The sequence below is a fragment of the Rattus rattus genome, chromosome 5, assembly GCF_011064425.1.
Source record: "Rattus rattus isolate New Zealand chromosome 5, Rrattus_CSIRO_v1, whole genome shotgun sequence".
In the NCBI taxonomy this organism is placed as follows: Eukaryota; Metazoa; Chordata; class Mammalia; order Rodentia; family Muridae; genus Rattus; species Rattus rattus.
In genome coordinates this window covers 97,554,912-97,582,563 of record NC_046158.1, presented here as the reverse complement: position 1 = coordinate 97,582,563, position 27,652 = coordinate 97,554,912, and the positions used below count along the sequence as shown (strand labels likewise).

At 42.7% G+C, this 27,652-nt stretch overlaps 1 protein-coding gene across 1 annotated transcript in view; it reads left to right on the top strand.

The window, feature by feature from the left end:
• The window catches only part of Ino80 (INO80 complex ATPase subunit), a 96,686-nt gene extending 69,794 nt beyond the window's left edge, over positions 1–26,892 (top strand). Inside the window, exons 28-36 of the mRNA XM_032903970.1 lie at positions 214–308; positions 8,978–9,050; positions 16,537–16,695; positions 17,126–17,228; positions 17,784–17,872; positions 19,988–20,143; positions 20,410–20,569; positions 22,445–22,660; positions 25,342–26,892. Coding sequence (XP_032759861.1) covers positions 214–308; positions 8,978–9,050; positions 16,537–16,695; positions 17,126–17,228; positions 17,784–17,872; positions 19,988–20,143; positions 20,410–20,569; positions 22,445–22,660; positions 25,342–25,559 — 1,269 coding nt within the window. The 3' untranslated portion in view covers positions 25,560–26,892. The remainder of the gene's footprint in view (positions 1–213; positions 309–8,977; positions 9,051–16,536; positions 16,696–17,125; positions 17,229–17,783; positions 17,873–19,987; positions 20,144–20,409; positions 20,570–22,444; positions 22,661–25,341) is intronic.
• Positions 26,893–27,652: the final 760 nt, after the last annotated feature.

Sequence of the window (27,652 nt, the reverse complement as noted above, 5' to 3'; positions counted from 1 at the left end):
GAAATCTGGACTGGATTAGTTGAAATTGAGATGCTAGGTTGATCTTGAATTTCAGGAAAAATAAACTCATTTAATTGTACTTGTATCACCATTTCCTCCCCATTCTGTGTATAGTGACTTGAGTCTGGTATGGATGAGGTGGCCCAAAAGCTTGAGAATTAGAACGTAATGATTGGCATCAGGTTTATTGTGTCCTTTTATCCTGGTTGGCAGGAATATATGGTATACAGGAAACATACCTACATGAGGCTGGATGGCTCATCTAAGATCTCAGAGAGACGGGACATGGTTGCTGATTTTCAGACCAGGTAATATTAATTTGTATGACAAAAACTCTTTCAGTTTTCCTCTAGGGTTTTAAATGGCGAGTTGGTTTTTTTTTTTTTTTTTTTTTTTTTTTTGTTTGTTTTTTTTTTTTGGAGCTGGGGACCTAACCCAGGGCCTTGCACTTCCTAGGCAAGCGCCTACCACTGAGCTAAATCCCCAACCCCGTGAGTTGGTTTTTTTAAAGCCAATAATCTTAACTATTAATGAATCGCTACTCTGTGTGTGTGTGTGTGTGTGTGTGTGTGTGTGTGTGTGTGTGTGTGTGTGTGTGTGTGTGTGTGTGTGTGTGTGTTCCTATGTACTTGTGGAAGTCAGATAGCTTACATTACATGTTTTCTTCACCAAATTGCTCTCTACTGACTGACTAAACCTGGAGGTCACTGATTGAACAAAAGTAGTGTCTTAGTTAGGATTTCTATTGCTGTGGCAAGACACCATGACCAAGGCAACTCTTATAAAGGAAAATATTTCATTGGGACTGGCTTACAGTTTCAGAGGTTTAGTACATAATTGTCATGGTAAGAAACGTAGTGACCTGCAGGCAGATATGATGTTGGAGAAAGAACTGAGCATTCTACATCATGATCTGCAGGGAGTAGAAAGACACTGTCACACTAACTTGAATATAGGAGACCTCAAACTCAGCCCCCAAAGTGACACACATCTTCCAACAAGGCCACACGGCCTAGTACCACTCCCCATGGGCCAAGCATTCAAATACGTGAGTCTATGCGGCCATTTCTATTCAAACTACCACAAGTAGCTAAATAGCAAGACATCTAGCTAGTGCCTACAATTCAAAGAGTTGACTAAATCTGTATACAGTGATTCAGACCAAGAAAGAATAGCGATATAAAACAAGATATGCTATGTAGCTCTGGCTGTCCTAGAAGTAGCTTTGCAGACCAGGCTGGCTTTGAGTTTGCAGTTATTCTTCAGTTCTTCCTGAATGCTAGGCTTATAGGCATGCAGGACCACACATATACACACACACGCACGCTCAACTCATCAGGGCCTATTGTTTTAGAAAGTAAAGGTGTTTTATTTTTTAGGGTGAGGACAGAGATGGGGTCACAGGTAGTTTATGTTGATCTTATACTCTTGATATGCCCTGCCTTCATATCTACCACCTTTGTAGTGCTGGGATTACAGGCACTGCTGCTACAACAATAAGAGAATTATCTGAGAGTTTGCTTAGGGTTGATTTTTAGTTTGTTTCTATAGTTCATTTCCTATGAGATTTCTAGTATTGTAGATACAGAACATTATGACAATTGCAGTAGCTTTCAATCTATTCTGTTCATAGCTCTCAGTAGTACTTTCTCTCCCAGCTGCTATGAGCCTATGAAATTCCAAATACATGGGTAAGTGTTGGGAGTTCACAAGAACCATTACTTTTCTGTGTGCTGCTTCTCATTGTGCTGAGCAGATTCCAATGACTGCTCTCCTCAAAGAGAAAGCCAAATTCCTCTGCAGACAGGTCTGTTAAACCCCATTCTTAGTGTTCCTCCTTACATTTGGAGAATTGAAAAAAAAAATCGATAAAAGGGCTTGAGACGTAGCACAGAATTTAAGCACTTCCTGCTCTTCCAGAGGACCTGGGTTGGGTTCTTGGCACCCAGACAGTGGCCTTACTAAGTCCTGTCCCACTAAATCCAGTCCCAAGGTATCTGAGACCCTTTTCTGGATTCTGCATACACTGGTACACAGACTTACATGTAGGGTAACCACATTCATTTTGTTGCATTTTGTTCTGTAAATAACAGTCCTGGCTGTCCTGGAACTCACTCTGTAGACCAGGCCAACCTCGAACTCATAGAGATCCACCGGCCTCTGCCTCCTGAGTGCTGGGAGTAAAAATGTGTGTCACCATGCCGATTTTAAGGCTAGCCTCATTTTTAAAAATTGAGAAAAAATTTTAAGGGAAATAATTTTGATTTTATAGTGTGAAAAAGAACTACTCTGGACTTTAGTTATATGTCTGGTTAGTATTTATCTTTTTAATACTTGAAAAAAGAAAGTATTTATTACTTTCTTTTATTTTGTTTATTTATTGTTTTACTTGTTTGTTTGCTTTCTTGAGTCAAGTTCTCATATAACCCAGGCTCTTTGAATGGCAGATCCTCTTGTTAAAGCAGGATCTCTCTATTCTAAATTGCCCTCAGATCTCTAACATTTTGAAATCTGGTGACTGAGTTTATAGCTTTCTAGCTGACCTAGTTGGGGGAATAGGGAGATTGGGAAGGAGGAAGAGAGATGTGGAGGCCACAGGTCAATGTTAGGTGTCTTTCCGTGAACCAGGAGTTTGCTCTTAGGTACTCAGTTGGCCAGCAAGCCCTGGGACCTACCTGTGTAAGGATACTGGGATTACAGAGGTGTGTCACTGCCCCCTGCTCTTCAGGTGGATGGTAGGGACTTCTTCTCCTCAGGCTACCCAGCCATCTCTTCAGCCAATTTTTTTTCAGTGTTAGTTTTTGTTGTTGTTGTTAGCATCTTGATGTGCAGCTCAAGTCCAATAATTGTCCTGCCTCAGCCTCTCGAGTATTGGAATTACAGGCATGAACCATCATTCTCAGCTAATCTCCTAATTAACTTAGAAGAGTTAATTGAGCAAGCCCAGTAGTGCCAGTAGTTTTGAAAACATTCCTGTTGGGGCTGAAACCTGTTAAAGCACTTACTGTTCTTACAGAGGATCTGGGTTCAGTTTCCAGCACTGACATGTGACCTTAACTGACCTTAACTCCAGTTCCAGGGGTTCCAGTACCCTCCTGTGGCTTCAAAGGGAACTATCACATAAGATAGTTCTCAACTTGTAAGTCTGAATGACATCTTAAAATAGAGAAAAAGACAGGTGGTTTTTAAAACAAAAGCCATGGGGTAGAGCGCTTACCTAGCAAGCGCAAGGCCCTGGGTTCAGTCCCCAGCTCCGAAAAAAAGGAAAAAAAAAAAAAAATAAAAGGCATGCCTCACCAAATATTTTCGTTATTATTAGTGAAAGACATCAAAAGAAAGAAATGTAGTTTCAACTCAAAAGCCCTGTGGCTCAAAGGTCAGCCAGAGTAAACAAGAGTGCCTATAAAAAGCCATTTACATTCCCTTCATACAAGACTTATTTATGAGGGATCCTTCCAGGAAAATGTCTCACTGAGACTAAAGACTATTTGGCCAGGATGTCCTGGCAGTGCTCAGAACATGTGACTAGTATGTTATCCTAGGAGCCATTCACAAGGTCTTTGCTCTGTGATGAGTTGCCCTATGCCTGCCTTCCTTCTGCCCCTTGACCTTTAACAGATGGCTCCCCACTCATCTCCTTCTACCCTAGTTATCTGAGCTGTTAGGGTAGCCCTAACGGGGCTGTGGGGGTGGGGTGGGGTAATTGTAGGTGAGTTTTGTGTTGTTTGTTTTCTACATAGTGACACTGTGCCTTTTCCTTTATTGGAGAAGTCTTTGCTCCCATCCACTCATGTCTCACACTGGTTGAGTATTTTGGTGCAAAGGGGACTTAGAATGAGTGCACATTTAAAGAGAGTGAGAATGAGGCCAAGGTGTGTCCCTGCAACGTTGGTTCATAGATCCATAGACACTCCAGCAGCCAGCAAACAGGGAGTGTGAGTTCTCTCCAGCCCCTAGAGGGCATTCAAACTACACTGTTGCCTTCTAGAATTTTGTTTTGTCTAATCAGAACTTTTAAAACATTAACTTGTCGGGGTTGGGGATTTGGCTCAGTGGTAGAGCGCTTGCCTAGCAAGCGCAAGGCCCTGGGTTCGGTCCCCAGCTACAAAAAAAAAGAACAAAAAAAAACATTGACTTGTATATCTAACTGTATTAAGTCCAAGTACAGTTGTAGGTAAATAATCAGACAATATAGTCTAGAGTGAAACTAACTTCTTTGATGATTACAACTCAAGATTTGTATAATCCTTATTTTCTGTGGTTAAATTACATTAATTGTACCCAGATTTTGGATGTATAAGATGCACCTCATCATAAGCTGTCTTTTCCATACATAATTGATATCAAAAGAAGTATCTTCACTCGAGCTGTTCATGATGCTTACAATTCTTGCATTTGGAGGCAGCGGCTCCCAAGGCAATCTTGAGACCAGTCTGGGCGCCAGAGTAAGATATAGTAAGAAAATTTTATCCTACAATTGTATTGCTAAGTGTTAATTTATTTTACTTATATTACTTAAGGGTATGTGTGAATTTTTCTGTGTGTGTGTGTGGGGGGGGTCCTGTTTACAAATGTTTATTGCATGTAGGTCTCACATCTTCAGACCTCCATGAGCGGTGTGTAGTCTTTCCACTGCTCTTTTTTTCTTAGCCTTCCCAGCTTCCTTCCGATGGACTTCCTGTCACATACTCAGTTACTTTCCCTGGCATCCACTTGGGATTCAGATACTAGACTTGTTAGGGAATTACCAGCTGAAAGCCCAAAGCACTTGGCAGATATCACATAGGCATCGGGACAGGGGAAGAAGTTATATGGAACCAAGGCAGCCTCAGTGCTCAAGTGAAACGGTAGGGCAGTCTTTCCACATCAGCTGGGCCCTAAAAACCCATCTTTTTGTTTTGTTTGTTGTTTTTCAAGACAGGGTGTCTCTGTAATGACTGTCCTGTCCTCAAGCTCTTGCCTCTGCCTCCTGAGTGCTTGGATTTAAGGTATTCACCAGCACCACTCAGCTCCTTAGTCAATTTTTATTTGAAAACTTTATTGTTGTTGTTGTTGTTGTTGTTGTTGTTGTTGTTGTTGTTGTTGTCTCAAGATCTATCAGATCACAGGTTTCCATTTACATTCCGGTATCCTTGGGAAATATGCTTATAAACTAGAAAGTGCCTCATAGTTTTTGCTGTTGTTATTTCTTTTGTATTTTAGTCATAAAAATGATGCTAAAAGTTAAGTAAAATTCTGCAATACTGAAACAGATGATGAATCACAGTTAAATAGGAAAATAGAAAGACTGGCACAGTGGCCACAACTGTAATCCCAGTGCTCAGAAGACTGAGGCAAGAGTATTACTCAGAGTCTAAGGCCACCCTGGGCTACATAGTAAGAACCTACATCAAATAAGGAAAATGTGCTATTGAGCTTCTGACGGTCCTTCCATCTCTGAAATACATCTCTTAGAAGTGTAATTCTTTCTTTTCCTTTTTTTTTTTTTTTTTTAAAACAGGGTTTTATTTTGTATCCTTAACTGGCTTAGAACTCATTATGTAGACCAGGCTGGCCCCTAACTCCCAAAACCCTACCTCCTTCTGCTTCCTTAGTGCTAGGATTAAAGGCATGCACTACCACAACTGCAAGTATATTTTCTCTCTCTATTCCCTTGGTTTACAGGGTTTTGTAGTTCTGGCTGTTCTGTAACTCACTGTGTAGACCAGGCTATCCTCAAACTCTCAGAGATTCATCTGCCTCTGAACCCACTCCCCCACCCCCAGTGCTGGGATTAAAGGCGTGACCCACGCCCCACCCAGCAAGTGCATTCTTTCTTTATAAATATACCAAGACACTGTCCCTCCCAAAATTAATTAATTAATTAATTATGAAAAAGGTAATAAAGTAAAATTCAAGGATAAACTGGTAAAACTTTTTTGGGAATGCAGAGCTTTTGAACCTTGACAAACTAGGGCCCCCTAGATATACTTTGATGTCTGTGGTGTACCTCTAGGAAAGTCAGGTTTTCTAAATGCACATAATGGGCCTATCTAACTTAGTGGTTAACCCAGTGCTTATTTCAAGTTTCTTCACTTAGAGTCATGTCTATGAATATGTTATCAGTTACTCATTTTAACAATGTAGTCTAGGAAACAGTTTCAGAAGTCAGATTAGTTTATCAAAGAAGAACAGCCTAAAGGGGTAAGAGCTCTCATGTCAGTGGGTGTTCTCGTTTGTTTTCTTTTAGGGGGTTTGGGGTACCAGGGTGGTAATAGAGACTGTCTTGACTGTGTTGCTCTAGCTGGCCTGGAACTTGCTTTGTAGACCAGGCTGGCATTAAACTCACAGAGATCCTTCTGTTTCAGGTATGTGTCACCACACCTTTTTACTGAAACCCATGGATTAAAGCTCATTTTAATTGTGATTCAGTGCTTTTGTATCTGAAATTTCACATTTATGCTCTCCTTTATGTCAGTGAACTAGACTGGTCTGTAGCTGTTCGTTCTTTCTCTCGCTCACTTTCTTAAATGCAGTCCAGGTGAGTCTAACCTCATAACCAAAGATAGTTATTGGAGCTAGGAAGATGGTTCCATTGTTAATAGCACTGGCTGTTCTTTCAGAGGTCCAGGGTCTGTCCTAGCACCTACTTAGCTCACTGCCATCTATAACCATGGTCCCATGTGACCAGATGCCCTCTTTTTGTGTGCAAACATAGATGCAAACAAACCACCAATACACATAAAATAAAATTTGTCTTTAGAAAAATATGAGTATAGATTGCAGTTTGAAGAAAGCCATGTCTAGGGGTTGGGGATTTAGCTCAGTGGTAGAGCACTTGCCTAGGAAGCGCAAGGCCCTGGGTTCGGGTCCCCAGCTCAAAAAAAGAACCAAAAAAAAAAAAAAGCCATGTCTACTGGATCTCTATTCGTGCTTTTCACTACTATGTATAGGAAGAAATTAGCAACTTGACTTACGGGATCTTCATGTTTTTCTAATATAACCTTTTTTATAGATTGTCGGAATTGTTCCGGAATGTAGCCTGAGGTGGGTCTGCAAGCACTACGCTACAGTTGACACCTGTTAGTTTATAAACTTTCAATGAAAAGACCTTTTTTATTTGTCAAATACTTTGTTGCCTAGTGAATGACATAGCATGTGCTGCTTTATAATTCTTTAAAAGGACTTAGAATGTAAGAGGAATCAAAATACCGAATTGTTTCTATATTAGGGCTCAGTGGCCTTATCCAAAATTAAGTCCAGTCTCAATATCTTTCATGGATTAGTCCTAAATTAGTTTAGGGTACTGAAGTCATCACAGGTTGAATTCCCAATAGATGCTTATTTTTCTGAGTTGTGTCATCTTAAAGTGAATGCTTTGGGGGCTACTAGATGGCTCAGAAGATAGAAGCTTTTGTTTTGCCAAGACTAACAACCAGAACTCCAACCCCTGAAAACTGTCCTCTGACCCTTATTCATTGACATGGTACACATGATCCTGTACGCTCACATGTATGCAACCCCGCACGAGAGAGAGAGAGAGAGAGAGAGAGAGAGAGAGAGAGAGAGAGAGAGAGAGAGAGAATGAATAATATTTCTCTTCTGATTTATTTACCTCTGCATAATTTAGTAATGCTTTGACTAGTTAAAAATTGAAGGCTGGTGAAGTGGCCCCTGCCAAGTGTGTCTGATCACCCGAGCTCATTCTCTGAAACCTAGGGCGAAGTGAGCGAAAGTCATCCTCTGACCTTTACACACACATGCATGTGATACATGTATACATCATATATATACATATATATACACACACACTCTCTCTCACTCTCACTCTTTTTTTTTGTCCCCATCCCCATTCTCTCACTCTTAATAATAATTTTGAAATAGGACTATCTTAATGGTGTGCATCTTCAGTCCCAGCACTCAGAGGAGTCAGAGGCAAACAGAACTTTGAGTTTGAGGATAGCCTGCTCTACATAAAGAGACCTTGTCCTGGGAGGCTGGGAGCTTGTTCAGTTAGTAATATGAGAGCCTAAGTTCATATCCTGGTATGAAAGCACTTGCCTATAATCCCAGTGCTGGGAAACCAGGGATAAGAGTATCCCTGCTGCTTATTAGCCAGTCCATGCACTTCAAGTTCACTGAGGAAGCCTGCTTCACAAAATACAGAGAAAAGGGATAGAAGAACACAATGCATAATGTGGTGCCTACATGCGGGCACATGTACATACACACATACACAAATACATAAACAGAAACAACCAAAACCAGGCTGGGCACATTGGTGCTTACCTCCTTTAATTCCCAGCATTCAGAGGCAGGCAGGGAAATCTCTATGAATACAAAGCCAACCTGGTCTTACATAGCAAATTCCAGGCTAGCCATTGTTACAAAGTTAAAACCAGGTCTCCTGATGAGGCAGAGGAGGAGGAAGAACAGCTAATGTGGGTATACTAGGCTTAGCAGTATGTCCCTATAATCTGAGCACGTGGCTGATGGAAATTAGAGGACCAAAAATCCAGTGTCATCCTCAGCTTCGTACCAAGTTCTAGACTAGCCAAAGATACAAGAAAGTGTCTCAAGAGAGGAGAGAAAGGTATTGAGCTGAAATTGTAGCTCAGAGGTAGACTGCTTGCCAAACATGTACAGTTTCCTGAGTTTGGTGCTCAGGAGTACCACAAGAAAGACAAAACAAACAATATGCATATAATATTGTATAGCTCAAGGTCTGTTTCTATAATGACATTTTTCTGTAATATCTGCTCCATGTTTCTACTTTTATTGGTTATCAGCGAGATATTAGTGTAGCAACAAAAGCATGTACAGATTTCAAGATGGCTGCCATCCTTTTGAGTTTTAAAGACAGAATACCTTTGCACAGTAGTATCTCAAGAATGCGCCAGCACTCTCTCTAGCCCTAGATTGTAATTTTAGAGATTTCTCTGTTTCCTCATTCTGTCTTTCTTTTCCCTCCTAACATGTCTTTCCCCCTTCTCTTTAGGAACGACATCTTTGTGTTTCTGTTAAGCACGAGGGCTGGAGGACTGGGCATCAATCTCACAGCTGCTGACACAGTAAGTGAGGAGAGACCATGGAGGGTCTCTACTGTAAATATGCCATTCATCACTCATGTTACCTGTCCTTTTGGTTTTTCCTATTCGTACACATTGATTTGATTAATTGCTGACTATGTGTCAAGCACTTTTCCTGACAGTTGAGATATATCATGAAAATAAGTGAACAGGAAATGGCTGCTGACCAGGCAGTCCAGTTGGATTTGTCTGAGGAGCTACAACTGAACATAAGAAAGGGTTTTTTATTACTGAAGTGCCTGATTTCATTACTAGAGAAGGTAATGGTAGAAATTGTGGTCCAAGGTTCCCAGAGCTGTTTGGATAACAGTGATCTTGTTAATAAATAAAATAATGTAAATTAATTATATTCTTGCAATTTTTCATCCTTTCATGCCCAGTCTCCTGATAAGAATACTTAAGCCTCTAAAAGGGAACAGAATAGAAATTGTCTTTTGAATCTTAGCATTATTCCGTGGATTCAAATATATTTAGTAGCAGTCATAGTAACATTTAGATTGAAATGTGAAATGGGAAATGTTTCATAAAAGACATGACTGAAAATGGCACTCAGTGTGGCCAGTCTTTGCCACTAGGTCAGGTCTCTTTCCCACCTTTTAACTCTGTCACCACCCCTACCCCACTACCGATTCACCACCTGTCACTAGATAGAAGAGAAAGAAAGACAGAGATGTAAGGATATCGTGATTTAAATTAATTATTGCTTATAGATGGTCTTTGCTATTTTGTGACTTTCCTACCTTTATCTCAGTGGTTTCATCCCCTATCACTAGATAGGCAAGAAAGAGAGGGGAGAGAGATCCCTTAATCTAGTTTCTTCTTGTTTCTTCTTTGACCACTAACAGACCACTTTGACTACTTACAGACCACAGCCAACCCTCCTGAGCAGTCACCTACCACACCTATGGTGGCCCTAGCATTTATACACCCTCTGTAAAGTTCCCCAGAATTCCAAATGTCACACAGTCGCAGAAACTATCTGCAGATCTGCAGCTGGCAAACCCACACCTCTGCTAAAGCAGGAGGCAAATCGGCCATGGACAGTCTGAAGCAGTCTAATATTTCTGAGTTTTTAAAGAATCCAAAGTCCGAGAGTTCTCACTGTAACTCAGTGTGGCTATTGTGGTCTGTCTCTGAAATCTGAGCATTGAAATTCTCACAAGCACAAGGAACAGGTTCATGAAATTGTAGAGAAATGAGGCACAGGATGAAGAGGCCTGAGGATGTTCATAGCGCCAGGTCTGCAGTTAGATCCTGGGCCTTAGTGTCCACTCCTAAGTTAGACCCACTTTGTCCTCTTACAGCCTTAGCATCCTCAAAAAAGTTGTTGAAGGGAGTTGGCTGCACTGTGTTAGTACCTGTGCTCAAAGAAGAATTCAGATTCTAAGAGAATGCTAATTGTCACCCAAAAATTCAACCTTATCTTGCTTACTACCAAGTGGGACAGGGCATGAAGGCCTATGGACTGTTGGCATAAGTGTGGAAGGCAGGCTATGGTGATGTGTGTTAGTGATGTGGTTACTCTGATGTGGCTGCTGACATCCGTCCTATGACATGACGGAAATTTGCCCTTGTCCCCTTTTTTTTTTATCTTTTTTTCTTTTTCTTTTATTTCTGTCAGATAGTACTAACAGTTACACACACATCAATTTTTCATAACTAACCTTTTTTTTTTCTTTTTTTCGGAGCTGGGGACCGAACCCAGGGCCTTGCGCTTGCTAGGCACGGGCTCTACCACTGAGCTAAATCCCCAACCCCCATAACTAACCTTTTGATCTCATTCCACTCCCTAGCCACTCCTTCTGATCCAAATCCATTCTTGGCTCTACTGGCACTCAAATACAGTTTGTAACCTTCCTAACTAATGTGCTACTTGAAGCTCCTATCCACAGCTTACAAGCCCCATCCCTTATAGCCCGTTTCTGCTATGCCAGCCTGATTGCCAAATCTCTTTGCCTCCTAGAAGAGCTGGCCTGTAATTTTTAGAGTACACCATTACTCTATTACACTGTGTTTGTTACCTGAGACTAGGTCTTCACGTCCTGAGCTTCTCTTTTTACCTAGTAAACTTACGTTTGTATTTCAAAATCCCAGTCCAATGTCAACAGTCCTTCCTAGGCCTCCCTTCCTTTACTCATCAGTCATGTTGCATCTAACACCCGGGCCAATTCCTGCATATGTCTATTCACTCATTTAACAAATGGTTACGGGGTTGGGGATTTAGCTCAGTGGTTAGAGCGCTTGCCTAGCAAGCGCAAGGCCCTGGGTTCGGTCCCCAGCTCCAAAAAAAAAAAAAAAAAAAAAAACAAATGGTTACAGCATATCAGGCAAGAACCTGGTACTGTTGTTGTAGGCATTAAGAATTCAATGTTCAATAACATGAAGTTTTATTTTCTCCTAGTAATTACATTGCTAGGTGTGGTAATTGATATAGTGTAAATAGTTCCAAGAACTAATTTAAGTGTTATGTTGAAAAATACAACAAACAGTAAGAGAGGTAGATGACCCATGTTTCCTATGGGATATTAAGGCTTCTCTGATGGGTGAAATTTGAGCTGAGATCTGAAGTTAGTAAGAAAGCAAGCCAAGAGTGAGTCTGGCAAAAGCACTTCAAGCAGAGGAGATAAGTATAGGGCTCTGATTGAGAACCTGGTTAGCACCGGGAGTGGTGGCACATGTTTTTAATCTCAGCACTCAGGAGCAGAGGTAGGCAGATCTCTGTGAGTTGGAGGCCAGCCCTGTCTACAGAGTGAGTTCCATGACATTCTGGGGTTCATAGAGAACCCGTCTTGCTAGGGGTGCTGGATGGGGACCGTTGGCAAAATGAAGCAACAGCAAGGAGTAGAGAGTAGATAGGACAGAATTAGTGAAAGAGGAAGGTAGAATATATGTACCACACAGGCAGATCATGCAGGGCTTGATAGACCATGGTAAGACTGAGATTGGGGAGTACAAGAATTTGAACAAAGGATTAACGTGGGCTAGCATTTTATTTTGGAAGGGATTTCAGCCTAGAGCCACACTGATTCCCCTCTGCCTCAGCTTCCCAAGTCCTGGGACTAATCATGTGCCTGGCTCAAGTGCCTAGCTTCTAGGATAGGACTGGACAGAATGTAGAGAACACCATAATTGGAAAGGTAGAAGTGGTATAAGCAAGAGTCTTAGTCTTAATGTGGCAGTGCTCAAAAGAAAGGCTACAGCTGGAGACAGGTTTTGATATCATCACATTATAAATAATTAAGACTGTGAGGCTCGATAAGATCTCTACAGAAGTTGAGCATATTAACTTTTTATAATTATTCCTGGGCTGGAGAGATGGCTCAGCAGTTAAGAGCACTAGTTGCCCTTTAGAGGACCAGGGTTTGATTCCCAGCACCCACATAGCAGCTCATATCTGTCTAAAAGTCCAGTTCCAGGGGATCTGATGCTCTATTCTGACCTCAGGTACCAGGCATGCTTGTGATACACAGATACACATGCATACAAAATAATCATACACAAATCTTTTAAACAATAATTTTTAAAGAAAAAAATGTATTTTCTTTCTTAGCTTGCCTGTCTTTAGTTTGGTCTATGATAGGACCTGTTGGCTTCTCTAGGCCACATTGGACAAGAAATTGGCTTTAAAAACACATTAAATATGCAAACAAAACAAAATCTATTGGTAATGTTCGTTGTATCAGCCACCACAAAGCAGCAAAATGTCAACATAGGACTCGCTTAAATTATTAAATTTGTACCAAGTTCGCAGTCATTATAAGTATAAAAATGGGGTTGGGGATTTAGCTCAGTGGTAGAGCACTTGCCTAGGAAGCGCAAGGCCCTGGGTTCGGTCCCCAGCTCCGAAAAAAAGAACCAAAAAAAAAAAAACCAAAAAACTATAAGTATAAAAATGTTTTTAAAAAAAGAATGTACCTACATAATAAGCTTTATTAATTTTTTAATAAAGTAAAAGAAAGGAAAGCAACATAAACTAGCGGGCCATAGGACACTGTCTGAGAAACCAGTGCATCTCTATTGGTTTGATGGAGGAAGCTGGTTGAGTTGGGTGCTTAACAGGTATTTTGTTTTTGATGTATTTATACTTTGTGCTTCATTCAGGAAAGACTTGATGTCTTACTAATCAAGGAAGTGTTTGTAAGCATGTATTTGTAAAATTGGGAGCTCTCTAGTCTACTTGGTTAGTAAAGCATGATTTTAACAGTAATGAATGACAGGTGATTTATGTTGTTCTTTGTATTTCTTCCTGGAGTAAACGTATATGTGACTGTTTAGGGAGGGGTTGTTACAATAAAACTGCCCAGGTTTATTTTTCTTTCTGTCTGACTTGTTTCAGATGCTTTTGTGTGGAGAGAGAAGGAACTTTTGTCTTTTAGTAGCAACCTGTGCCCAATGGAATTAGCTTGTAGCTCCCCCAAGGGACTAGAGTAACATATATTTTCTTGGTCCAACTTGTCCCAATATTCCTGTTTTCCATTTCATTCCCTCATCCCTTGTCCTGTATAGTCCAACCCCTCAACACCAGGCAGACTCTTCGTAGCCTCCCCACGTGCTTGCCTGGCTTGGTGTTTATAGCCTCCTGAGGGTACTGTTCATAGATTTCACCTTAGTCATCACTGGGCTGTACATTCTGCGTGATATACTTCCATCATCCCTGGCTAGATCAGCTCTGGTACTATAATTGTAACTTGTTTGTGTCTAGAATGTCTCACCAGAAGCCTGAAATATGGGTGCCCTCTGTCTCAGTTGAGTATCATTGCACACCCCTCCCCCACCAACTCACATAATGGTGACTCTAATATTGCTTTGTATTTCTGTCTTTTCATTCTTAGTCTGTCTTTAACCTATTGACTATATATTTCAGTATTTTTCCTGTGATTTTTTTTCTAAGCAATATCCTGGGTTTTTTTGTGTTCTTGTCCCACTTACATCTTTTAAGTTTAGCTTAAAGTAAGCTTTAGTCTTCTGTTTATGAGCCTAGAGGAGCCAAAATTAAATCATGGTTTGGTTGCCACTCAGATGTCTAGGAACAATGCAGATGTTAAAGAAATCTTTGATTCATGGCGTAGGCATCTCTACTGTAAAGTTGGCACTTCAGGATACTGTGATTGCATCCCATGTGAGTGTCATTTTTGCATATGTTAGATATTACTAATATTGAGATAGTTTATTTTGTGTATGGGTGTTTTGCTTGCCTGTGTCTGTGCACTACTGGCATGCCTGATATCAGAAAAGGCCAGAAGAGAAGAACTAGAGTCACAGAAGGTTGTGAGCTGTGGTTTACTGTGGGCTCTGTGAATTGAACCAGGACCTCTGGAAGAGCAGGAACATCTTGTTGATATTAGCCACCTCTCCAGTTCCCTATATGTCTCCTTTTTCTTAAGTTTGTATTTCCTTACTTTGCTCTTCTGAAAATGTTAAACGGAAATGGATTTTCTGAATAGTCGTGATAGGGGCATGAAATAAGGGATCATTTTTAATTCAAAGCCAGCCTTGTCGATATTGCAAATTCTAGGCCTACCAGTCTGTATAGGAAGACTCTGTCTCACAGAAATAAAGGATGTAGCTCACTGATAGTGTATTCTCCTGGCTGCCAGCATATAACAGGGTTTGATCCCTCGTGCCATGATAGGTAGGTAGGTAAGTAAGTAGGTGGGTGGGTAGGAAAGTAGGTAGGTAGGAAGGTAGGTAGGTAGGAAGGTAGGTAGATGGGTAGATTTGTCTGAAATCTTTAGGTTCAATTTAAAATTCTAATGTGTCTTCTGGTAAAATTTGTAGTGTTCCTTGAGCAGACATTGTGTATTTCCACATCAGGTCTGTAGATCTAATTGCTTTTGCCAGCACTTTATAGCCTCACCCCCAGCATCTAACCTATGCCACAATTGAACAATCATACCTAAGGCAAGACTAGACATGTGTCGTGATATACATTTTTAATCCCACTTCTTAGAAGGCAGAAACAGGAGGATCACAACACTATTCAGAGAATTCAAGTCTAACCTAGCTTACATAGAAAAACAGCATGAAAAAGCAAGACAAAAAGGACATCATACAAAAGAACCAGTGGGGTGTTTAAGTAATAGACCCTACCACCAGTGCACCTATAACCAAGCACTCATGAGGAGGATGCAAAAGTATCACTGTAAGCTCAGGTTAACCTGGTCCATATAACAATATCCTGTATCAATAAATGAAAACAAGGGCTGGAGAGATGGCTCAGTGGTTAAGAGCATTGACTGCTCTTCCAGAGGTCCCAGGTTTGATTATTAGCACCTACATGGCAGTTCACAGACAAATATGGAATGATTTATTTTAAATGTTGATGCTTTTTATGTATCTTTACGCAGAATCCAAATTGTGCACAGAATAAGAGAATTGTTCTAACTTTAAATAAGTGCACAGATAAACTGCCTATGAATAATATTTAATGCTTGGCAAGTAGAGGCTAAAGAAAGAATCCGTATTCAAGAAAGCTCAAGAAAGAATCCTTGAGCTACATATGAAGCTCAAGGCTAGCTTGGGTACATGAGATCCATCTCACTATGGAAAAGTAGTATTCACCAGGAAAGACAGCATAAAAAAGGATTCGGAGATGAGTTCTCTCTGCTCCTCGCTCAGTGCAGACACACAACCAGCCAGGAACAAAAGCAGATCAACTACTCACCGCTACACACTTAGACAAATTCTATTTAACTCTTGTATGCCTTAATCTCTTCAACTATAAAATAAGGGTTTTTTCCCCCAGTGCCAAGAATCAAACCAAGGTCTGTTCATATTGAACACCCGCTGTGTGTGCTCTGCCATCAGGCTGCATACCCAGTGCTAAAATAGAGGTCTCATTAGTACAGGCCATAGAGATACTGTCGGAGAGGTTACTGACTTAGAATGTTGGCTGTACTTCCAGTCTACTATTAATGATATATTAGCTTACTAATACTAGATGTAGCTGTTAGCTATTGATATTATCGTTTATATTAGTTTAAGAGACTATTGCTGTTTTGTCCAACATGGTCTTGATAGTGATCCTTCCATGTGAGCTTCCTGAGTTTCAGGGACTTTAGGCACATACAAGCACTCTTGTCTAATTGCTATCACCACTGCCTTTTAAATTTTCTTTATTTTTTAACCATGTGTCTGCACATGCCATAAAGGCTCGATATGTCATGTCCCCTTAACCGAAGGTACAGGAGATTACTGTCCTAGGTCCGCATCCTCAGAGCCATCTCTCTAGTTCATAGTTTCACCTTTTCAATGAAATCCGTGGAAAGATCAAGGGCATGCCTATTTTTTCAGAGCAACAAACATATAGCTTGGTCTTCTAAGAACTCATTTTCTCATCATTACATCATAGAAAGAAATTGGACATGGATAACATCAGTTTTGTAGAAGAGTGGCTGTACTGCTCAGAATTTCTGTCCTGCACTCAGAGTACATCCGTTTTTGTTGCATCCTTTTCTTGTCTATGTAGGTGATTTTCTACGATAGTGACTGGAACCCCACTGTAGACCAGCAGGCCATGGATAGAGCCCACCGCTTGGGGCAGACAAAGCAGGTCACTGTGTACCGGCTTATCTGTAAAGGCACAATTGAGGAGCGTATTCTGCAGAGAGCCAAGGAAAAGAGTGAGGTAAGCACTGGGAAGGAAGGGTGATCATGCTGAAGGGACAGAAAGCAGTCACAGTAACTGTACCAAAACTATTTAAGACTTATATTTCATTAGGCATGGCAAAGCTAGTGTTCTTAGTAAGCATGGGAGCCTGTACCTTAGCAGTCCTACTAGCTGCTCCTGTGCACACTGACACCAGGAAGGGCCTGTGTTTGGCATATTCAGCTTTGGAGGAGGAAGGGTGACATTTCAGAGTCCACCTTGGTTTGTCCCAAAAAAATCTCAAATTGTCCTTTCTTTGGGACAAATAATGTGGAGGAGCCAGTTCAGTGAACAAGAACTAGTGTGCCAAAGCCTCCCTTTGGAGCTGATTCACAGGGATGATGCTGATGCTGATGCTGCTGTGTGGGAAAGGACACATGGACATGACATTTTAATCCCCTTCGTGTAGATTCAGCGCATGGTGATTTCTGGTGGGAACTTCAAACCAGATACCTTGAAACCCAAAGAGGTGGTTAGCCTCCTTCTAGATGATGAAGAACTGGAGAAGAAACGTACGTACTCTGGCAGCCAAAGTTCTGCCCTCCCCAGATTTTCAGAATGAGTGAGCACTGTGTACATCAAGGTGAGAGAGAGGGAAAGAGAGACAGAGACACAGACAGACAGACAGACAGACAGACTCTCACTTCCACATCTCAAAATAATCTCTTTTCAAGTAGAGAAGACATGGAAGCCACATAATTACGTAGACTCCAAGTTTGAACCTAAAAGCTGTTGAGACACTATTGTTGCTTATTTAGGAAAACAATTGTTTGGCTTTCGTTTATTTGTTTGTTTGTTTGTTTGTTTGGGTTTTGCTTTGTTTTGGTTTTTATCTGAGACAGAATTTCTTTATGTATCTTTCCTTGACTGTCTTGGAACTAGCTCTGTACACCAGACTGGCCTTGAACTCACGAAATCTGCCTAACTTTGTCTCTTGATCCTTGGGATTTAAAGTGTGCACCCAGACCAATATTTTTCTTAAATAAAAGTTTTTCTTAAAAATTATACCTTGGGAACCACCAGAGTTTCAGAGGATAAAGATTATGATTGCTACATTTTCTTGATAGTGAGACTGCGGCAGGAAGAGAAACGGCAGCAGGAGGAAAGTAACCGAGTGAAAGAACGCAAACGCAAGCGGGAGAAGTACGCAGAAAAGGTATCTCCAGACAGGTTGCATGGTGACTGTCAGGGCCCGGAATAAGTTTTAGAAGCACAAAAACCCTTTGGGTGACATATATATGTGGACACACACACATGTATGCATGCATACATACATATTTTAAGTAAACCACAGCTTGCATGTGGAGATCCGAGAATGACTCGTGAAAGTTGGTTTTCTCCCTCTATCTTATAAGTTCTGGAGATTAAACTCAGGTCCTCCAGATTGGCAGGCAAGCACTTTATCTGCTGAGCTGTCTTGTTATCTGTGTTATTTGAAGTAGTTCTGTGCTAGTAGACATCTGATGGGGTAGAAACGTCAAATGTAGAGCTGTATTCCCTTTTCACACGCCCTAGTGTTGGACTGGATAATCAGTGATAACTGTGATGACTAATGTGATAATGTTACATAGAACTTATAGAACTTTATAGAACTGTGTTTATGTGTTTGGGGTCAGGGTCCCTAAGTATCCCTGGCTGTTCTGGAGCTCACTGTGTAGACCAGACTGGCCTGGAACTCAAAATATCCTCCTGCTTCTGCCTCAGGAGTGCTTGACTTCTTTCATAGGCCCTTTTAAAAGGACCTGGGCAAGCACGGTGACTCCTAGCATTGGGGAGACAGAGTCAGGCAGATCTCTGAGTTCCAGACCAGTCATGGCTGCATAATGAGACAGTCCCCAAAAACACACAGGATGGGGTTAGATCCCTTGGAAGATAGACCTTTGATGGCTGGCATCCTGAGGTTGGTCTGCTGGTCTATTAGAGCCCTTTTTTGTGAAGAGCTAGTTTTAGCCTGGGGATACCTTTTAGTCACTTCTTTTATAGTCTTGGAAATTCTAAAAATGAAGGAAAGTCCTCCTGTTTGGGGCTGACACCTCTGCCCCTTCCCTGTCAGGCTGCTTTTCCCCGCTCTGTTCTCATACCCAACCCATTACTTAACACTACTTAAGATGAAATAGTTTAACATTCAGAAACAATGTCTAGGTCTGAGGGTCTGTCTAGCTTCGTGTTAAAGGACTTGAGTATCATCCCTGTGCCTTTAAAAATGCATTGGTGGGGCTGGGGATTTAGCTCAGTGGTAGAGCGCTTACCTAGGAAGCGCAAGGCCCTGGGTTCGGTCCCCAGCTCCGAAAAAAAGAACCAAAAAAAAAAAAAAATGCATTGGTGAGGGAGGGAAGAAGGGAGGACAGGCAGAGAACCTGTCAAAGAACAAAAAGTGGCTTTCTCACATAGACTGATGCAGAAATTAAGAGTTCTTTTGTGTGTGAGTGTTATTGTACACATGCCACGGTGGGTGTGGGAGGCTCAGGGGACAGCTGTGTGGAGTTGTCGCTCTCCTACATTTCTATGGACTCTGCGATGGAACTTGGCACTGTCCAGTTTATGTAGCAATCAGCGTTCCCCATTGAGCCACCTCTCCTATTCAAGATGAACATTTTAAAATGGAAAGTGCACAATGACAACAGGAGCTACATAGTATTATACACCTTTAACCCTGTAATAGCTGTCAAAACGGGCTGTCTCAAAAGCCCAGTGAGAGGGCTCAGAGGGTAAAGGCCTTTGATGCCTAGCCTGATGACCTGCGTTTGACCTCAGGAATTTATATAATTGGTGGAAAGTTAAGAACCAATCCCCACAAGTTGTCTTCTACTTGCACGGGAATGCAAGTCGGTCAGTCAGTCAATGAATGAGCCAGCCTAGAAATGGGCTGTCTGGAGAGATGGTATACCTTCCTCCTCCTCTGTAAGTTTTCGCTTCAAGATTCAGGGCTTGAGCAGTGGCGGTGGTAGAGTATTTTCCTCGAGAGTGAGAGCCCTTTGTTCAGTCCTCAGTTACATACACACAAAATTAATTGAGCCAGCATAGTGATGCTGTCAGGATGATGGAGAAAATTTGAGGACAGCTTAAACTATAGCTGTCTCAAGTCAGCTGTGAGGTGTGTGCTTATGGCTTGGGCAGGATGATGAGGCCACTCCAGGAACCGTAACAAGTACCAGGCTAGTCACAGCCATGTAGCAAGACTCTGCCTATAATTTTTGATTTTTTAGTCTCACTTTTCTCTTTGGAGCAAATGCTCATGTTTCTATGCATTTTCTGACCTTTGTATTCCCAGAAAAAAAAGGAAGATGAGTTGGATGGGAAGAGGAGAAAAGAGGGTGTGAACCTTGTGATCCCGTTTGTCCCTGCTGCTGACAATTCCAACCTCTCTGCTGATGGAGACGATTCCTTCATAAGTGTAGACTCAGCCATGCCCAGCCCATTCAGTGAGGTGAGCCTCCTCCTGCATTTCTACATCACAGCAGTGGGGCTGCGTTCTGATCTTGTAGCAGGGGCACAGTGCTGGGCGCTGTTCACTTCCAGCCTTGTGGAAAAGGGTTGCATAAGGACAGACTGACTCTCAGAACCCACCGCAGCATCAACACTGAAAGCAGACAGGAGAGAGAAGTACAGACATGTCCCCAAAGCATGTTCTCACTCGAGCCTAAGGACACAGCCAGTTGAAGTTATTAGTAATCTCAGCCCTTCTGCTTCTAGATCTCAATCAGCAGCGAACTTCACACTGGCTCCATTCCCCCTGATGAGAGCAGCAGTGACATGTTAGTCATCGTGGATGACCCAGCCTCCTCAGCGCCTCAGTCTAGAGCCACCAACTCTCCTGCTTCCATAACAGGCTCTGTGTCAGACACTGTGAATGGTAAGTGGTGCTACTCTCTCATAGCTTCAGCCTGCTCCACTACTTAATAGGAAGCATTCCTTTGGTGGTTAGTGAGCTCCACTTCCTTTTAAGATAAGGGATATTTCTTTATTACTTTTTTTCTCCTGATTTGGGAGAGGGGTGTTGTTTTTGTTGTTGTTGTTGTTGTTGTTGTTGTTGTTTTAAAGACAGGGTCTCTCACATAGTGCTGGCATTTGCTATGTAGACTAGGCTGTATTTAAACTCATAAGGGATCCATCTGCCTTTGATTTCCACATCCTGGGATTAAAGGCATGTACTACCACATCTGGCACATTTTTATTTATTGTGTGTGTGCATAAAGCATGGAGGTCAAAGGACAGGATACAAGAATTGATTCTCCATTGTGGTCCCAGGGATTGAATCAGCCTATCAGGCTTGGTCTCAACAGTCTTTACCTGTCTAACCATCTCATGAACCCAGATATAGGAATTTTATTCTTTTTTCCAAGAGTAGAATATACAAAAAGATTTTAATTTTCTAATAGTCTTTCCATGCAAAGGGAATAGATAACATTCAGGAAAAGCAAAATAAGAACTTTGTAAAGTTTTTGTATTTGTTTTCTACTTATTCTGTCTTTAGTATTTCACTGTTATTTTTGCTAGTTTTTTTAACCCTTTACATATTGAGTATGAATATGTGTCTGTGTGTATGTGTGTATTCAAGTGTGTAATTTTGTGTAGGTACATGCATATGCATGTAGAGGGCAAAGGTTGACAGTGGGTGTCTCTCTTGATTGGTATGTGTGCACATTTGGGGGTGTATATATTTGTATTGGAGGCCAAAGGTTAACATCAGGTGTCTTCCTCTGTCATTGTCCAGTTCTTTTGGTGTTAGAACACTGAACCTGAAGCTCACTGTTTGAGCTAAACTGGCTGGCCAGCAAGCCCCAGGATCCACCTGTCTGCCCTCCCCATCCCCCATCCCACACCACACACACACACACACACACACACACACACACACACACACACACACACACACACATGCAGTGCCCTCCCAGGCCCTGGAGATACAAACTCAGGTCTCTGTGCTCCCATGGCAGGTACTTCACCAGCAGAGCCATCTCCCCAAACCCTCTATTTTGCTAGTTTTTCATTAAAGTTAGTTTTGGGGACATTCCTTTTTTGTTGTTACATGAGGCCCAATGTTACTACTGCTTCTTGATGAACCTTAATTTTTTTAAAGCCTGAGCCTGAAAATAGGACTGAGCACAAGGCTGTGAAGAGGGCGGTCAAGACCAACCATGGCTACATAATGAGACCCCCATCTCAAAATATATATTTAAAATCAAAAACACAAAAACCAACCTTCTACATAAGATTAGATGTGGGGTTCAATGGTAGAGTGCTTGTCTAACATGCCCAAGCCTGGAATCAGTGCCCAGAGCTTTGGTTTGTTCCTTTTCTTTTTCTCTCTTTAAATAGAGATAGAGGTTGGTTGTTTAAGGCAGAAACACTTTAATTCCTGCAGCAAATCCTTGGAGTTCATTTAGTAAGGGGCTAGAATAAAAAATAATAACCATGGTGGAAGCACTCCTGAGAAGGAAAGACAATTGGAAGAGCATAGGTATGTTAAAAGACGGCCCCAAATGTCCTCAGGTCTCGGTGAGCCAGGCACTAGATCCTGTGCCTGTGGCCCAGAACTCAGGATCTCAGATTGAGATTGGAGGATTACTTGAGATCAGGAATTTTAAAAAGTCCAGCCTGAACAACATTAGGAAACCTTGTCTCAAACAAAAAAGGACCCCTTGAGAGCCAGTATCCCCTATCAGGGGATATTTGCTAGCATTTTAAAGATTTATTTTTTTTCCCTATTGGTTATTTGTTCCCACAGGAATTTCCATTCAGGAAGTGCCAGCTGCAGGACGTGGTCACTCAGCTCGAAGCCGAGGCCGCCCCAAGGGTTCAGGAAGCACAGCCAAAGGAGCGGGGAAAGGCCGAAGCCGCAAGTCCACTGCAGGCAGCGCTGCTGCGATGGCAGGAGCCAAAGCAGGGGCTGCAGCGGCTTCTGCAGCTGCTTATGCCGCCTACGGGTACAATGTGTCTAAAGGTTGGTGCAGATTGTGGTCAAGGACCTAGAATCGGTTTAGCATCCAAGGTAGAGTGTGCAGGATACTCTATGCCAAAGCCCAGAGGCCAGCTTAGGGACCAAGCAGCTCTGACTCAGCCTTGCACTCTTGAGAAATTGCTGTCTATGAAGTTGTAGCTCTGGCCAGAGTGAACTGAAGGAGGGGCTGCACTTGAAACCCAGTTTTCCTAACCCCCCTCCCCTTTTAATTCTAGTTGGATATTGTTTTTTTCTGAGACATTTATTTTTCAGTAATCTAAACAAGGATAGTTAACATTCATCCAGCTACCTGAGCCACTGCCTTAGGTGGTGCACACCTAAGTGTACATAGGAGTAGAGGAGTAGAGCTGGTAGATCATGCATGCCCTTGGATGTAACAAACCAGAAGAGAAGTGTGTCATAGATGGTTTATAAGCACTTTACAGAGAAGTGGAAAGAGGACGACTTACTGGTGATTACAGATCAAAAGCAGGGGAACCATGGACCTGCTGTAAGGATTGTGGGGCATCGTTCAGAATGGAGATTGGGATTGTATGTGAGAAAGGATTCAGACAAATGCAAGTGTTGACAACCACCACGGCATATTGAGGTTCACTGAGCAGCTTACCAAGTGACACTGAGAAGGAGCGATGAAAGTCAATGTTGGAAAGACATGGCAAACCGGGTGGCTAAGGGCTGAATGCATGTGTGAGGAAGGACTCGTGACAGTTGTAGAGAAGTAGCGCAACTGTGATAGAGACATAGAAAGGATGGTTAAGGGTAGAATGCAAGCCATCCAAGTATAGGAAGAAAGAACCCACTACAGAGCTGCCTCCCTCCTCTGTGCCAAGTCTGGCCTCAGGTAGATATGGTAACACACAGTCATAATCCCAGCACCCAAAAGGCAGGTTCTAGGCCAGCCAGAGTTGCCCTGCTACAAACAAAAATCTCAGGTGGGCTTAGCAAAGCTCATAGGTTTTGGGAGGGGAGCTTGTTTGTTTGTTTGTTTTGTTTTGTTTTGTTTTTTTTTTTTTTTTTTTTTTTTTTTTTGGTTCTTTTTTCGGAGCTGGGGATGAACCCAGGGCCTTGCGCTTCCTAGGCAAGTGCTCTACCACTGAGCTAAATCCCCAACCCCTTGTTTTCATTTTTATTTCATGTGCATTGGTGTTTTCCCTGCATATGTGTGTGTGAGAGTGTAGGGGCATCTCGAACTAGAGTTATAAACAGCCATGAGCTGCCATGTGGATTTGAACCCCGGGGTGGAATTGAACCCCGGTCTCCTGGAAGAGCAGCCAGTGGCTCTTAAAAAAATCGAGCCATCTCTCCAGCCCTTGTTTGTTAAGTTTTATGATAGAGTTTAATGTATCTGAAGCTGGCTTTGTTGTCATAATGCAGACAATGGTGAGTGACCTTGAGCTTCTGATGGCTAAAGGAAAGGCATACTTCTACAGAAGGTGCTTGGCCTGATGTGAGCACTTAGTAAAGCGTATTCACCTCTCCTTTCTCCCATTGCAGCATCTCTGCTCTCATTTATTGGCTCATTAAGGAAATAAGTGCAGTGTCCTACCCAGATGTTCCTTAGCCCTTTAGCTCTTTTTTTTCCCTGAAAGATAGTAGTTACTCCAGTAATCCAAGCCGCTATGCCGGGGCTTATCCATGAGTGAGGCAATGGGATACACATCAGAGAAGCAGGCAGAGGGATACTGGAAGCAAGGAGGTAGACTGGCCTAAGGGAAACCCACAAAAACTGATAGCTGGGAATGAAAAATGAGGACTCATCCTGAAGTGACCTGTATGTGAGCAAAGAGGTCTTCCTAACATGGAACACAGAAGAAACATACCAGCCATGGTGGTGAACACCCCAGAACTTGCTGGATGCAGGCAGTTTCAGGTTATTCTCTGCTACATAGTAAGTTTGACAAAACCAGCTTGGGCTACTGAAAAAGAGGAGAAGCAAACAGACAAAACAAACATACTAGACAGTGTATTATAAGAAATAGGTACGTTTGTCTCACAGTAGGTAAGGAAAATTCACTGTTGTCCAGGGAACTAGCACCAAAGATAAGAGGTTTGCCCAAGTCCTTGTTGTGATAGAGCTTAGAAAACAGGTGGCCTTGGCCAGACTTGAAGAGTAGTGGCTTCTGTGAAATGAAGGACGCAGCAGTGGGGCTGCGGTGGTGCATGCCTTTAATCCTAGCACTCAGGAAGCAGGCATAGTCAGATCTTTGTGAGTTCAGGGCCAGCCTGGTCTACAGAGTGCATTCCAAGACAGTCAGCTCTATGTAAAGATAATACTATCTCAGTAAATAAAAAGCAACTGAATCCAGGTGTTTTCCAGAAGACAAGACAGCATTAGTGGCCTAGTGAGCTAGAGCTCTCACTGTGCAACCCAGGCCTTCCACACCAGACATGTGCCCTCTCCAGAGCCTAAAGAGTGTGCCTTCCTCTCTGGATGGATAATGTAGGTGGGGCTGAGTGTATGTTGTTATCTCTTAACAATGCAGCCATCTTGCCAAAAGGCAGTTAACAGGAAAAATAGGCAAATACACCTCAGAGATGTTGGCAAGGAGCAGCAGACAGAGGGTTCCCACCCCTTTCCTCCAGCCCAAATTTAGACTAAACTTGGGACTCCCAAGGCTGACAGCTGGTACTAAGGGTCATTGCATTTTCCTCCATCCCTACAGGAATCTCTGCAAGCAGTCCTCTTCAGACATCCATTGTCCGACCTGCTGGCCTTGCAGACTTTGGACCTTCAAGCGCCTCTTCTCCCTTAAGTTCCCCTCTGAACAAAGGAAATAATATTCCTGGGACTCCTAAAAGCCTCCACATGACCAGCAGCCTAGCCTCAGACTCCTTGATCCGGAAACAGGGCAAAGGCACCAACCCCTCTGGAGGACGGTAACCATGGTAACCATCTCTGCCCTCTAGCTTCCTTCAACCAAACCAGGGACTACAGTCCTGGGCCATAGGTGGTCTTTGGATGGCTTGCCCAGTGTGGCATCTTGCATCCTATTTGGAGAGTGGAAAGGACCAGTTGTAGCAGGAGAGGACAGGCAGGTGTTTGGTGTGAGCACTTTTATCACCTGTTTCCAAAGGAATATCCTGGGTTCGGCCCCACAGCATCCTAGATGTACTCTACAGCCGTACTCTTAACCTCTTTCTGGGGAAGGGCCTGACACAACCCCTTTTATAGATGCTCAGGCACACTGTCTCCATCCCCATCCCTTCAGCTCTGACTATGTCCCTCATGAAGGCTCCATGGGTGCTGTGAAGAGCCTTCCCTAGTGGAGACTTCTCTAAAGGTTATGGTTTCCTTCAGGGCTAGGAAAGGAGGAAGTGATTCCCTGGTCCGCATAGTCTGGGAGCACGCCTGGGTCTCTCAACCCAATTTGCCACAGTGTCATCACTGTGTCATCACAGTGTCATCACTGAAGAACACAAGGAATGCCAGAGAAGGTGGTAGCAGTGAGGATGACAGAGGCTGGAGCAAGCAGAGGCACAGGCAGTTTTCCCAGCATTTCCTCCACTGTCCAGCACGGTTCACACCAGGGAAGCTTTAGGTCCCACCAGCAACAGTAGCAGCAGCTCCCACTCAAGGGACTTCCCAGAAGCCAGTAAAGAGACCAGGAACCACCTCAATCAGCAGGACATCCTCACCACCCTCTTGCAGATGCCCCTTTGCCCATCCTGAATGCACAGCCTCCCTGGCTTTGCCCTTCAGCCCCTGCTTGGCTGTATGCACTGTCTGTATTGCACTGAGAAAGAAGGGACAGCAGGAGTGAAATGGGGAGGGAGCTGGCTCAGCACCACCCCTCCCTGCCCTGCCCACTCGCCTGAGCTTGCTGCCCTCTGAGAGGGGAGAGGGGCGGCTGGGAGGGCTTTCCACCTGACGTCCCTGGTGGAACAGGTGCTTCTGGGCGGGCCAGCCTCTAATTTGCACACCTGAAATCGCGGAATTGAGTTTAGATAGATTGATTTTTTAAACACTTTTTTTTTGGAGTAGGTATAGGGGAATCATTTAATTTAAATCATAAAAATTCCCCTACCCAAACCCTGACTCCTGTGTACAGATGCTCTTTAGAGGGAATCAGAAAATGCCAAGCCTTTTTTCTCTTTGAATGTGCTGTCTATTTTTATAACTGAACTTGTACATATGTATAAAGAGAGACACATCTTTCTTTTACTAACTGGATAAAAAATCTTAAATAAAATGGAGTGAGATAATTTTATGTAAATTAAAGTGTCTGTGGTCTTTGTAGCTGCCTTTGTACTTTGCAGTACAAACAAAGTAGTGAGGTTGGAGATTTGACAGGGTCAAAACATTACAGAGTCCTACCTTCTCCTGTGACCAAAGAGGACCTCAGTGGAACAAGGAGTGCGCTGAGGGTGTGTTCAGGAGCAGTGTTAATTGCACTTGGGATCTGTCTCCACCCTTCAGAAGAGGATGGACCAAGTCCCTGGCCTGCAGTATCTGCCCTGGGGGTGAGGGTTCCTCATGGTTCAGTCACAGCATGCCTGGCCTGGACAAAGCAGAGTTAGAGAGTGGTAATCTGAATACCAACACTGTCCCAGAGTTTAGTACCTGTAAGAAACATGGAAGAAAACAGTAAAATGAGTTCCTAAGGATTCCACATGTTCTTTCTTTTTACAGCTGCCTGGTCAGTTGAGAAAAGGACACTAGGTACCAGCCTAGACTGGCAGTCACTGTTCTGAGATTGAACAGACAATACTCACATGTTCTTGCATCACCTTTGAGCAGGACTCCCTAACCTTGGTTCACCCCATATATTTTGATGTAGACAGACTGGCTGTTAGACAGCTTCTGTTCCATTACTAAAGACAGACCTTCATTTTTCAGAGCTGGGGATGAAACCCAGGGCCTTGTGCTTGCTAGACAAGTGCTCTACCGCTGAGCTAAATCCCCAACCCCCAGACCTTCATTTTCAAGTAACACTGTTGATAGCCTGGGTCTTGTTTTCCTGCTGGTAAACATGA